Genomic DNA, 13397 nt, shown 5'->3' on the forward strand with positions numbered 1-13397 from the left:
TTTAGCATTATAAAGTATCTTTTTGTTTCCTTTTAGGGGAAAGAGCCTGAATTCTTTTCTTTCTATCTTATTAATTTTTATATTTATGAATAATTTTGTTCTAATAATACCACTCAATACCACTCAATACCACTCAGTCCCCTTTTATTTTGATATTGTCTTCTTACCATGGACAACATTGTAACTTACAAGTAACCTCCTCTTTCCCGTCTCTCTGATACCCCCAACATCTAACTTAAAATATTATCCTTTTATTCCAACTTTTTAAAAAGTCAGATTTCCTCTTACTATATAGTCTCTGCTTTCTCCCCCTTTTTTGTCTTATATCCACACTATCAAAACCTATAAAAATTAAAGACTATTCTTTCAACCTTATTCTCACTGTTTTCCCCCAATTCTACTGTAAAATGCTCACTACCAAAACTTAAGTTGCATTTCTCCAATTATTTTCTGAATCATATTTTCTAGGAAATTCTTCAAGGAGGGTTTGGGAGCAATATTTCCTGAGTTCTTATATGTTCATAATGGTCTATGTCTCTAAAATATTATCATATATCTGATAAGAAAATATAAATAACTCGTACAATTCAACACCAACAAAGCAACCTGAATTAAAAGAGGCAGTGGATGTGAATAAACTTTTCTGCAAAGTAGATACACAAATGGCCAATGAACACATGAAAACATGCTCAACATCACTAACTATTAGAGAATTGCAAATTTAAACTACAGTGAGTTATCACCTCATACCAACTAGGATGGCCACTATTAAAAAAAAGAAAGAAAGAAAGAAAAAGCAAATAAACATTGATGAGGATGTGGAGAAACAGGAGCCCTATGCCCTAGTGGTAGAAATAAGATAGTGCAATCACTATGGAAACACACTGAAGGTTCTTAGAAAATTAAAAATAGAATTACAATATAGTCAGTAATCACACTTCTGGGTATAATATATCCAAACAAATTGAAAGCAGGGACTTCCCTGGTGGTCCAGTGGCTAAGATTCCATGCTTCCAATGCAGGGGGCCCATGTTTGATCCCTAGTCAGGGAACTAGATCCCATACGCTGCAATGAAGATGGAAGATCCTGCATGCCACAACTAGGACCTGGCACAGCCAAATAGATAAATATTAAACGAAAAAGAATTGAAAGCAGTATCTGGAAGATATATTTGCATATCTATGTTCACTGCCTATTGTTCAGGATATCCGGGAGGAAGCGACCCAAACACCTACCAAGGGATGAAATGGGTCAAGTGTGGTATATGCATGGAATGGAATACTAGTCAGTCTTTAAAAAGATGGGAATCCTATTACTTGCTACAACATGGATAAACTTTGAGAACATTATACTAAGTGAAATTTGCCAGTCAAGAAAAGACAAATTTTGTATGATTTTGCTTCTATGAAATATCTGAAGTAGTTAAACTCACAGAAACAAATTAGTATGGTGGAGGCAGGACGCAATCGTGGCTGGGGGGGGGGTGCGTTGCTCAATGAATATAGTGTTTCAGTTTTGCAAAAATTCTACAGATCTGTTACATAACAATGCAAATAGTTAACACTTCTGAACTATACCCATAAAAACAGTTAGGATTATATATATATTTTTAAGATTTCTTTTTGATGTGGATCATTTTTAAAGTCTTTATTGAAATTGTTATAATATTGCTTCTGTTTTATATTTTGGTTTTTGTGGCTGGGAGGCATGTGGGATCTTAGCTCCCAGACCGGGAATCCAACCTATACCCCCTGAACTGGAAGTCCAAGTCTTAATTAACCACCGGACCGTCAAAGTGTGTTCTACGTCACAGAGGTTTGAAGAGGAGGGCAGCCCCCGTGGTGCGCTCTTCACTTTTAAATCCAGCCTTGCTAGCTCTTTCATCCAATCACAGCATCTCTAGAGCCCCTACCTGCCTTTTCTCGGGATAGGATTGGCCTCCTCGTTCCGCCAGGCACCGCCCTCGCCGCGGGCCTCGCTCGCCCTGCCCCTCGCCCCGCCTACGAGCCTCCTCCAATCGCAGCCCTGGCCCCGCCTCCTACCCCAGCCTTTTTCCTGCATCCGGGCTCGGAGAGGCGGCTCTGAAGACCAGCGAGCAGCATGGAGGTCCGCGGCGAGTCCCAGTCCGGCCCGAGCTGTTCGTCGTCCGCCCGGGATGGCTCCGGGGTCTCGGTCTCCAAGGAGTTGCTGATGGCGGGGAGCGGCGGCCGCGGAGGTGACGGACGGGTGGGCGGCAGCGGCGTGGGGCGCGCACGTGCAGCTGGGGGCGGCGCTGCTGGAGCCGCGGGTCGGGGGCTCCCTGCCTAGCGCCTGCACCGCCGAGGGACCCGGACATGCCTCCGGCTGCGGGGTTAGGGGACTGGCCGGCCTGGGTGTGGGCATCCGGCCTCGAGCCCGAGGGTGGTTCATGTTTTAGGCACAGTGCTGAGTGCCGGTGCTGACGCCGCAGCACGACCTTCCCCCGCCCGAGGGGACGGCCTTAGAATCAGGTCTGGGTTCCAGCAGCTAGCTAATAAGGGGAGCAGGGGAGTATTATGGATTGAGCACCCTCTCTCTGCAGATGCTCACGGAGCCACCCTTAGTGCTCTCCTCTGGTAGAGGGAGACGCGTCCAGGATACCCTCATAGCTTTTTAGACATCATAATAGAGAGCTAAGAAAAGCTAGGGTTCGAATCCCAACCCCACGAGTAATTAGCTGTCGAACTTTTTTTGGAGGGGGGCGGTGTTCGAGGAGAATAAAGTTCATTCGAGTGGGAGACGCTGTTGGAACAGATGGCCAGCTCAAGGAAGAGCCGAACCAGCTGTGGAACTTTTTTGTGGCTCATTGTCCGACGCTTTGCGACCCCGTGGACTGCAGCACTCCAGGCTTCCCTGTCCTTCACTGTCTCCCAGAGTTTCCTGAAACTCATGTCCGTTGTGTCGATGATGCCATCCAACCATCTCATCCTCTGTTGCCCTCTTCTCCTCCTGCCCTCAGTCTTTCCCAGCATCAGGGTCTTTTCCAGTGAGTCGGGCTCTTCACATCAGGTGGCCAAAATATTGGAGCTTCAACTTCAGTGTCAGTCCTTCCAATGAATATTTCAGTGTCGATTTCCTTTAGGATTGGCTGCTTTGATCTCTTTGCAGTCCAAAGTGCTCTCAGGAGTCTTCAGCACCATAGTAGGAGAGTTGTTTACATCCCCAGTGCCTCAGTTTTTACATTTGGAAAATGGAAGTACTAGTACTTATGGTTTTTTTTTTTTTTCTGAGAAGAATAATGAGTGTAATGTCTTGGGCATATCCTCATTAAATATTAACTTGAAAAAAGATTCTGTGAGAATCCAGAGCATCCGAAGACATTATAATAATGGCTGGAGCTTCTTGGTGCCTACTCTGCCCCAGGAATTAATTCGCTAAATTTAATCCTCACAGCTGCACTGTGTGGAGTTGGTTCTGTTAGGGCAGTGTATAGATGAGGAAATGGAGACCTGTTGTATCATACAGATAAGTAACTTGTTGGAGGTTGTGTGGCTGGAAAGTGGCAAAACTGGGATTTGAGTCCAGTCGGTGTGGCCCCAGAGTCCATGCTGTTTTCACTAATCCAACTATTAGGTATAAGCTATTGATAGTAAGCTAGGAGTGTTGAGCTGCTGCTTTGAGGGTGAACAGTATTTTTATACCAGAGTGAAGAGATTTTCCAGGTGTGGGAACCAGGGTGCATAAAGCCTTGGGTTTTGAAAGGTGAGTCCTGTTCTCTGTGCTCTGATGGGCTGGAGAGTTGGGTTGATTTGAGGAGCTGTGAAAAGGCTAAAGGAGTTCTCTTTAAAGGGCTGTTTTGTCTGCATCAGACATCTTGACTGAAAGGGAACTTACCAGGCGGAGATGTTCTATAAATGAAGAAATTAATACTCAAAAAGTGTAGGTGATTCGCCCAGTATAATGTAGCTGGTAAACCATTTCTGGCTTTGCTTAATTAACCCTTATGTTCTCTGTACTGCTTCCTGCATTCTGTCATTGCCGACCTACATTTGTTGCTGGTAGATTTCTGGCCCAGAAAGGTGCAGTTTAGTGGGCATTTATTACCTGGCATTGGTGAGGCAGAGATGTAAGAGACAGGTTTAAAGTGGGGAGATCTGCAGAAAGAACTAAAATGTTGTAATGGAACTTGGAGTGCTCCTTTTTTTTTTTTTTTTAATGTGTTAGAAAGTGAGGAAGGAACAGTCAAGACTTGAGGGTGGAGGGTGGTCTCGGAAAGTTTGCTCTTGGGCTCCTGTCTCTTTGTGCTGTAATAAAGGAAGTGTGTGTGTGTCTGTGTTTTCAGGTATACGGGACAGGTTGCTCATCAACCCCAAGCCTAATTCCAGAAAGAATTCTACTCTTCAAACAGTTCGGATAGAGAGGAGTCCCTGTAAGTACCCTTCCCTCTCTTCTCTCTCTCTCTCAAGAACCCTCTCTGATGTGAAATTCTACCTAATTAACCACTTATTTGTTGGGACAGTGTCTGCTTTTGTTGTCAGAGAGTCCATTCTAGCAAGTCTTACTTGGAAATTACATCGTGAATTCAGTGCACAGGGATAAAATTTCTTGTATTATTCCCCTGCTTTAAGAGGATGGGGCTGAGACCAGGCAGGAGACTCGGGTTCAATTCCTGGGTTGGGAAGATTCCCTGGAGACGGGAGTGGCAACCCACTCTAATATTCTTGCCTGGAGAATCTTATGGACAGAAGAGCCTGGCAGGCTGCAGTCCTTGGGGTCGCAAAGAGTCAGACACGACTGAGTGACTAACACTTAAGAGGGTAACCTTGCCCAGAAAAACCTGTGGGATGGATTTTTGGAAATCAAAATCAGTTATTGTTAAACTCCATGGGAAAATTTTCCAGAGGTTACTGAGTCCCAAATTTCACACACAGATGTGGGAAAACACCACCAGATTTGATTAAATTGGACACAGTTACTTAAATGGTAAACATTACTCATAACAGGGCCAGTTCTTTTTATTAATTACTCTGTGACATTGCTGTACCGCATACTCTAAATAGAGGTGAGTCAGACTTTGTTCAGATAGCATCATGTAATACTTAGCATCTTCGTAATTCCCTCTTAATCTTTAAAAAAAAATAAAGACAAGAATTAGTAAAAGTGGTGTAAATGATACATGAGGTTATCATGTCTATAAACTACAAAATCGTGAGTAGTCGAGGGGAAGTTAGCCATAATATGCACTAAATGTGCAGCAGCTGAAATGATTGCATGGTGGCTCCCCATTGAGATACAAGTTTTTGTGTAGACATAGGTTTATATTTTTGGAGGGTACATATCTCTGAGTGGAATTTTAAGAATTTTTATTTTTTAGTATTTTGGCCATGCCACCCATCATGTGGGATCTTAGTTCCCCAACCAGGGGTGCAACTGTCACCCCCCTGCATTGGAAGCATGGTGTCTCAACCACTGGACCCCAAGGGAAGTCCCCACAGTGTATTTTTTAATAGAGAAAAGATCACCAAATTCTTTTCCAAGTTGGGTATACCATTTGGAATCCTTCTAGCAGTCCTGTTTCACAATTCAAGGCCATTTCTTGACCTTCACCTGCATTTTCTTCTTCCATGCTCTGAACATTTTAGTCCACTGTTACATGGCTGTATCAGTGACCTAACAAGTTCTGAGAGCTCATGATGTGCACGGGTATATGCTGGGCCTCTCCTGAGAGCTAACTCAATAAATGACATATCCCTGTTCTTTGTCCCCCTGTGCTTAGCACAGTACCTGATAGTTACTACCCCTGTTTTACAGATGGGTAAACTGAGGTTTTGATTGTCTAAATTAAATGTATTAGACTCCTGTGGTTGCACATGAATGAAACCCAGCTCCAGTTGCCTTTAGCCAGCTGATGTTGGCTCATTTTTTGGGGAAAAATACCCCCAGTGATTTCAGGTACATTTGAATCCAGGTGCTCAGCATCATCTGGCATCTGCCACTCTATATCTCTTAGCTCTACCTTCCTAGTGTTGACTTTATCTAGAACCAGCTCTTCCCTGATGATGGGTGGTAGGTGAGCCAGTTTATCAGCAGCTCTAGGTTTACATTCAGCAACTCACCTAGTCATTGACTCTGAAAGAATGGACATCTTTCTCAACAGTCCAAAACAGAGTCCCAGGGTGATCTCTAATTGGCTTGCCAGATCACAGTGTCATGAGACCAAATCATAGTGGCCAAGGTTGTGGAATACATAGGCATGGACTGGGTAGGGACCAGAGTGACTAAGAGCGACAGAGCTTAAGAAAAGTCGTCATTATCAGAAGAAAGGGAAACAGATGTGGGGCTTCATTAACATCCATTGCTTTCTTAACCTGCCCCAGGTAACTCAGATAGTGAGACGTGGAACTGGGGCTCTGTGAAGAGCCTCATCAGTCTGACCCCAAAGCCTTGGAGCCTCATGCATTTAACTATTAAGTCCTACTGCCTACTTATTCAGTTACTGTCTGTTGAATGCCATTCTTCTAGAAATTTTCAGCTCTGAGCATATATGACAAACATGAAACATTGAGAAATAATTGCTGAATTGTGCAGTCATACTGTTTTCCATGGACAGAGGAATTCCCCAGACAAGAATACTGGCATGGGTAACCATTCCCTTCTCCAGGAGATCTTCCTGACCCAGGCATCGAACCCAGGTCTCCTGCACTGCAGGCAGATTCTTTACTGTCTGAGCCGCCAGAGAAGCCCAGCATTTTAAGAATTCAGAAGAGAATGAAAAGTTTTAAAATAGAAGGAATTTGAATGCTTTTTTATTGAATTGTTATTATTCCTAACAATTCCTGTCAAATTGAGTAGTGTTTTTATAGAAATTCTGGACTTTAAAAGTTTGGCCAAAGACTGACATAAATATTGATAAATGATATTTTCGCTCCTTAGTGCTGGACCAAGTACGGACCTTTCTCCCGCAGATGGCTCAGGCAAACGAAAAGCTAAGAAAAGAAATGGCAGCTGCAGAACCTGGTCATTTCAATATTGAAAATACTGATGAGACTCTTGGACAAGTTATTCAAATGGTAACTACGGCTTGTTTTCATTTCATAGAATAAAATAAACAATATGTGTCGTCACCTGAAAAACAAAGAGAACCTTCAAATTTTAATTCCAAGTGTTATTTTCTTCTTGCAAAATCAGCTCATGTTTCCAGTACTGCACAGGTACTCAGTCATTTGATGGTTAAATGACCGAATTATTTAATCCTAATAACCTCATAAGTCAGCAAGCTTTCCTGGGTGAAGTCTCGGAATTTAGTCATTCAGAATCATAGAAAGGCTTCTTCAACTCCAATAACACATGTATTGTCTAGAAACATTTATATACTAAATGTCCTGAGGTTTTTATTTTTTTTATTTTTTATTTTTTTTGTCCTGAGGTTTTTAAAATTTTTCCATTCAAGGCCCAAAAGAAATAATCAGAGTCTCATTCATTGAGAATGTAAAAATAAACAATGTGTGTAACAGAAAAACTTATTATATAACTCAGGTGTGAAAATTGTCTCTCACTTTGGGCTCCTCTTATTTCTGCACTGAAATCCCCTTTATAACACTCATGTCTGGACAGAGCTGACACCATTTTTATTTATTTTTTATTTAAAAAAATTTTTTTTTTTTTTTTACCATTTTTAATGATCATATACCTGATTCATGAGTAGATATGGCAGCTCTGCCTCTAGCATATATCCCGAATCAAGCCACTCCTGCTCGGCACCCACGACCCTCACTCTAGGTAATGACAATCTCTCCTCTGGATTATCCCAGGAATTTCCCAGCCAGGCTTTCTGCTTCCACTTTTTTTCCCAGAGTTTGTTCTTGACACATTGCATGTGGCCCCCAGTTTGGGAACCAGGGGGCTTCCCATCACATTTCTATTAATTCAGAGTCCTTCATGGGCCCGTGTGATCCTGCCTCCGTCTCTCCATTGACCTTCTCTCTCACCAAGGACCCTCACTGCTTGTACTCCAGCCTCCGTCTCCTTGCTCTGGGCCTTTTCCCTCTCTGTAAAATCCCATCCCCAAATTCCTCCATCTTTCATCACGTGTCACCTCAATGGCTTTCTTCTTTTTTTCCTTTTCACTGCCCTACACTGTGCTTTCTGAGCAATTGTTTATTGCCTTTTAAAAAAATACATTTATTTATTTGGCTACACCGGCTCTTAGGCTTTTAGTGGCAGCACGTGGGATTTAGTTCCCCAACCAGGGATCAAAGTCAGGCCCCCTGCCTTGGGAGTGTGGGCCCACCGGACCACCAGAAAACCTGTTTCTTAACTAGAACAGAGGTCAGCAGCCATTATATGTCGGGGGCCAGATGGTAAATAACGTTAGGCTTTGTGGACCACACTGTCTCCATTATGACTGTTTATTTCTGCCATTTCCATGTGAAGACAGCTGTGTGTGTGTGTGCGTGCGTGTGTGCGTGCGTGTGTGTGTGTGTGTGTGTGCGTGCGTGTGTGTGTGCGTGCGTGCGTGTGCGTGCACTCGCTAAGTTGCTTCAGTTGTGTCCAACTCTTCGAAACCCTATGGACTATAGCCTGCCAGGCTCCTCTGTCCATGGGATTCTCCAGGCAAGAATAAAGTGGGTTGCCGTGCCCTCCTCCAAGGGGGTCTTCCCCACCGAGGGGTTGAACCCACATCTCTTACGTCACCTGCATTAGCAGGCAGGTTCTTTACCACCAGCACCACCTGTGAAGCCCCAAAGGCAGCTGTAATGATACGTAATGAGTAGGCACGTTTTACAAATTTTTATGGATCCAAAATTTGAATTTCATATAATTTTTGCATTTCATGAAATACTATTCTTTTTTTTTTTCCTACCACTCAAAATGTAAAAAGTTCATGAGCTGCATGAAAACAGGCAGGGGGCTGGGTTTGCCCTGAAGGCGATGGTTTGCCAACTCCTGCTCAAAAACATAAGTTCCACAAAGGCAAGGATTTTGTTGCTGTTGTTGATATTCTAATGTGGTGCCCGGTTAATGTTGGTATTTGTTAATATTTGTTGAGTGAGTTTTGTTGAATAGATTCAGCTATATAGAATTCAGTTGTGAGGAACTTTTTAGACTTGTAATAAAAGTAAATCCTTAGGCCGGACCCTGGCAACTGAAAGAATAATAGTTCCGTATTGTATTAAAAACATTTCCTGTCTTCTGTGCTTCAGTATTTGTGCTAAGTGTTGGTCGTTGTTCCCAAAGTTGTTTTTATAACTCTTTAGTGAACTCCCCCAAAATAAATCTCCCACATGGTGTGTTTTTTTTACTTTCAGGACGTGGCCTTGTTTGAGATGAATCAGTCTCATTCAAAAGAAGAGGACAGTTCGGAAGAGAATTCACAAGACAGTTCAGAGGAAAGTTCAGAATCTGAGGATGAAGGTGACAGCACCTCTTCTGAAGATGAAGTCACCATAGATAATATTAAGCTTCCTCATTCAGAGGACGGAAAAGGCAAGATAGAGGTTCTGGACGGTTCTGCTAGTGAAAACAAAGAAAAACAGGAAAATAAGTGATCTGAGAAACAGGTGATAGATGCCTGCTAATTCTATGGAAAAGAGTGCGACTCACTATTTGTTTTGCATTTCAGATACTATGGTGCTTTTTTGCAATATTGAATGTACTTTGTTTCTTGAAGAAACAGAAGCTGGCTTTTAAAGAGCTAGAAGAGATAGCATTTGGGGATCCTCTCAGAGCACACTGTATTTGATTTCATGCTAAAGAGATTGTGTTTAGAAAGCTTAATTTTATGTATAGTAATGAGTGAGTTTGTTGGCATTCTTCTTCATAGCATAGACTTCAGAAATCTCAAACTTATTTTAAGGTAAAAATACATATCACCTGTTCGTTTTTACTTTAAATTGTCCACTTGGATAAAACAACCTAGGTTGGTTTTTATTATTTAAGTTATTATAAAATCAGATTTATTTATTACCATCAAAATGGGGTCAATGAGGGAGAAATCTTTTAAAGAAGTGTTTTACGAAGAAAATAATTACTTACATTTAGCCACCCTCAGACATATCTACTTTCATTAAAAAAAAAAAATTCCTTTCCAGTTTGAGCTGGAAAACTGGTGTTCTGTGGTTTAATCACTGTCAATGACTCTGCAGCCCCTTATTACATACTAGTATGTAGAATTTTTATATTTCTCCCTTGCCATGGCTGTTTCATACAATACAACTAGGTGTTCAGTACAGTTAAAGAAGTCATCTAAGTTCAGTTCTCTGAATTGTATGTAGAATTTACTTTTTTAGTTTTGTTTTTTCTTTTTCTCATAAAGCAGTGTTTTTGTTTGTTTCAACTATTGAAATTATTCCTCACGGTTGCCCAGTTTTGAAATCTGTTCATCGTAGAGAATAGGGACACCCCAGGAAAAATAGGGCACAGTACATGAAAAAAGATAGTACTTGGTTTTCCCTTTCAAAAGGCAAAATGATCCTACTTTGGAGTCTCCTTTCTGCCTTATTCTTGACCTTATTAAACTTGTGTGGGATCTTATTTGCCATGGAACTGGCTTTGCTCAGGATGTAAACTAGAGAATTTAAAGGAATGTCTCCAAGTGCATTGAGCTGATGGAACTTTGTTCCCTAATGTTTTAGGGTTTTTTTTTTAAACTGTTTTTTTTCTTACTCCTCACCTTATCCTTGTGAATACTCTGAAGATAATTCTCAAGGTTCTTTCTGGTATTTCCCATTGGAAATTGGAACCCGGACTGTGCCTTAAAAGTGTGCAGAGTGAACAGATCTGGAAACCAGATTTCTCAGCTAGAAAAGATACTATGTTGTACCTTGTAGCACCAAACACAGCTGTGATGAATTATTGGTGTAAATATTTATTTAAATAAATTAACAAATATTTAAATAATGTCTTCTACCAGCTAACATTTATGCCACATTGTGGGAAGAATTGCATTTGTCTGGTTCACTCCTTACCATGGTGCATGGTACACAGTAGGCACTGAATGATGTAGATAAATGAATCAACAGGTATATGGGGATGTACAGGACATTTAAAGCCATGGTATCCATGGGGATATGAAGGTGTAAGTTCACCAGAAATGCATACCTAAGTAGAAATAGACTGGTTAGTGAAAGAGACTAGTCAGTGTAGAATTATATACTAGTATGTAGAATTTTAGTATTTCTCCCCTTCCATGGCTATCTCATATAATACAACTAAGTGTTCTCTACAGTTGAAGAAGTCACCTAAATTCAGTTCTCTGGATAGTCTTATGACATTGGAGGGAAAAAAAAAATCTATTATGTGATAGGGTTGTCTTTTTAAGTAAGTGTAAATTGGATCCATTATTTAATACACAGTGTCAGGGATGGCTGTTTTTAAACAAAGTTAGAATCTAGGCTCATACCATCTACTAAAGTCAAGGGACAAATTGGGGAAAATATTTGCAATAAAAGGCAAAGAATGAGTGTTATTAATATAAAATAGGCTCTTAAAAAATAGTAAAAAATAAAAAGACTAATAATCTCAATAGACGTGAGCAGATAATTCACAGGGAAAAAATGTTCAGTCCCATTTCTCAAAGAAATGCAAATAAAACTAAGGTCGTATTTTTTTACCTGTTGAAGTGGCAGATGAAACACCAGCTAGTACTTAACTAGTACTTAATCTTTTTGTGTGCCTGCCACTATTCTGAGTGTTTTATGAATTACCAGCACTCTCACACACAGAAAAATTTATCGAGTTACACATTTAACATCTGTGCACTTTGTGTATGTTATACTTAGTGAAAAAGCTGTTTTGTGTGTAAGCAGCTTGCTCTACAGTCTCTTGGAAGCTGAGTCGCTGTCATGCCTTGGTTGGTCTCTGCCTGATTCTTAGGTGTAAGGTGACGGCTGCCGTTTGAACAGTCTTGTTCCTGCTAAGGCTACTGAAATGTTCTCTTTAACCTTGTGTGTGATCTTTTTGTGGCTCTTTGACAGTCATAAACTGGGTAATTGGATGTAATGGTCTTGGAAGCAAAAATATTCTTATTGACTCTCCTCTATCCTCATAATACTTTGTGCATCAGATGTGGTACTTAAAAAAAAATTAAAACTGCCTTGCCAAGTAGCTTGTATTTCTGTGCCCGAGTCCACTACTGTGGCAGAAAAGACAAGAAGAGAGATTGAGTCTTTCATTTGTATTTCCCTCAGTGCCTGGCATGGTGCCTTTCACTCAGAATGTACAATAAATGTTCATGAAAAAATATTTTTTTTTCCTCTTGACACCAATAAAGTAATACATCTTAAACATCAGTGGTCGCCAGTCCTGAAGAAAGACAGGTTTACTACTGTCTTTTGTCTCACTGACTAGTAGACTTTTCCCCAGAGTTTAATGTTGGAATCTTTGTGGGTGACTCCCCACCATGTGGACTCCCGTGGTGGCTCAGACAGTAAAGAATCTGTCTGCAATGCAGGAGACCTGGGTTCAACCCCTGGGTTGGAAAGATACCCTGGAGAAAGGAATGGCAACCTACGCCAGTATTCTTGCCTGGAGAATTCCATGGGCAGAGGAACCTGGCAGGCTACTGTCCATGGGGTCACAGAGAGTTGGATACGACTGAGTGATAACACTTTCACTTTCTCCACCATTTGTTCATGGAAAATCCTTGCAGTGATTGGCTTGTGCCTTCCTTGTTAGTAGACTTTCTGGAAAGAAAAGGATTTCTTATTCCTAAGAAGGAAGCACATGAAAAATTGGCTCCTTCTTTGGAACCATGGATATCTTGTGGTTGGATATGGCTCTTGCCACTCTGACCTAGTGGGCATACCTGGAGCCACAGTCAGCATGCCAAGGAGAGCACAGAGAAGCAAGAAACGTCACTGAATTACTGCATCAAATAACTTGACAAAGCTATCACTGGATTTCTAGTTTTGTGACAGTGAATTTCTTTTTTGTTTTAAAAAAAAAAAAAGACTACTACTTTATGAGATGCTCTTCTACCTACTTCACAGATTTAAAGAAAAAAGTGCAGGGAGACACAGAGCAAAAATTGTAAAGCCTCCCAATAGGTAAGTGGTGGAGAGACTTCCCTGGTGGTCCAATGGCTGACTCTCCTTCCAGTCCAAGGGGCCCGGGTTCAGTCCCTGGTCCAGGAGTTAGATTGCACGTGCTGCAACTAAGACCCCGTGCAACTTAAGCGGTGGAGCCACATTTCCAGTTCAGTCAGCCACATGCTGCATTATTGGTCTGCCAGTCCCAAAGCCACAAGCATAGGCTCTGAAGCAGGGTCGATCCCAGCCCAGCCACTTATCTTAGTTTTTCCATTTGTAAAATGGGAATAATAGTATCTCCCATATGAGGTTTTAGTATTAATGAGAAATGAATGACTCAATACCTATCACGTGCTTAGAACAGTGTTGGGTAAGTGTGAGGTGTTATGCTATAAGAAAAATACAGTGGT

At 41.5% G+C, this 13397-nt stretch overlaps 1 protein-coding gene across 1 annotated transcript; it reads left to right on the plus strand.

The window, feature by feature from the left end:
• Window positions 1-2066: 2066 nt before the first annotated feature.
• Window positions 2067-12249, plus strand: NOPCHAP1 (NOP protein chaperone 1). The gene is made up of 4 exons (XM_043440981.1): window positions 2067-2216; window positions 4302-4388; window positions 6893-7029; window positions 9268-12249. Exons 1-4 carry the CDS (start codon window positions 2102-2104, stop codon window positions 9505-9507), a joined length of 579 nt encoding a protein of 192 aa, XP_043296916.1. The 5' UTR covers window positions 2067-2101; the 3' UTR covers window positions 9508-12249.
• Window positions 12250-13397: the final 1148 nt, after the last annotated feature.

This window comes from Cervus canadensis, chromosome 21, assembly GCF_019320065.1.
Source record: "Cervus canadensis isolate Bull #8, Minnesota chromosome 21, ASM1932006v1, whole genome shotgun sequence".
In the NCBI taxonomy this organism is placed as follows: Eukaryota; Metazoa; Chordata; class Mammalia; order Artiodactyla; family Cervidae; genus Cervus; species Cervus canadensis.

Excerpts from the sequence above, each read along its gene's own strand:
- NOPCHAP1 (XM_043440981.1), top strand. The coding sequence starts at position 2,102 with ATGGAGGTCCGCGGCGAGTCCCAGTCCGGCCCGAGCTGTTCGTCGTCC. Across the intron at positions 4,389-6,892 it reads TCGGATAGAGAGGAGTCCCT|TGCTGGACCAAGTACGGACC; the intron begins GTAAGTACCCTT and ends TTCGCTCCTTAG. Across the intron at positions 7,030-9,267 it reads TTGGACAAGTTATTCAAATG|GACGTGGCCTTGTTTGAGAT; the intron begins GTAACTACGGCT and ends TTTTACTTTCAG.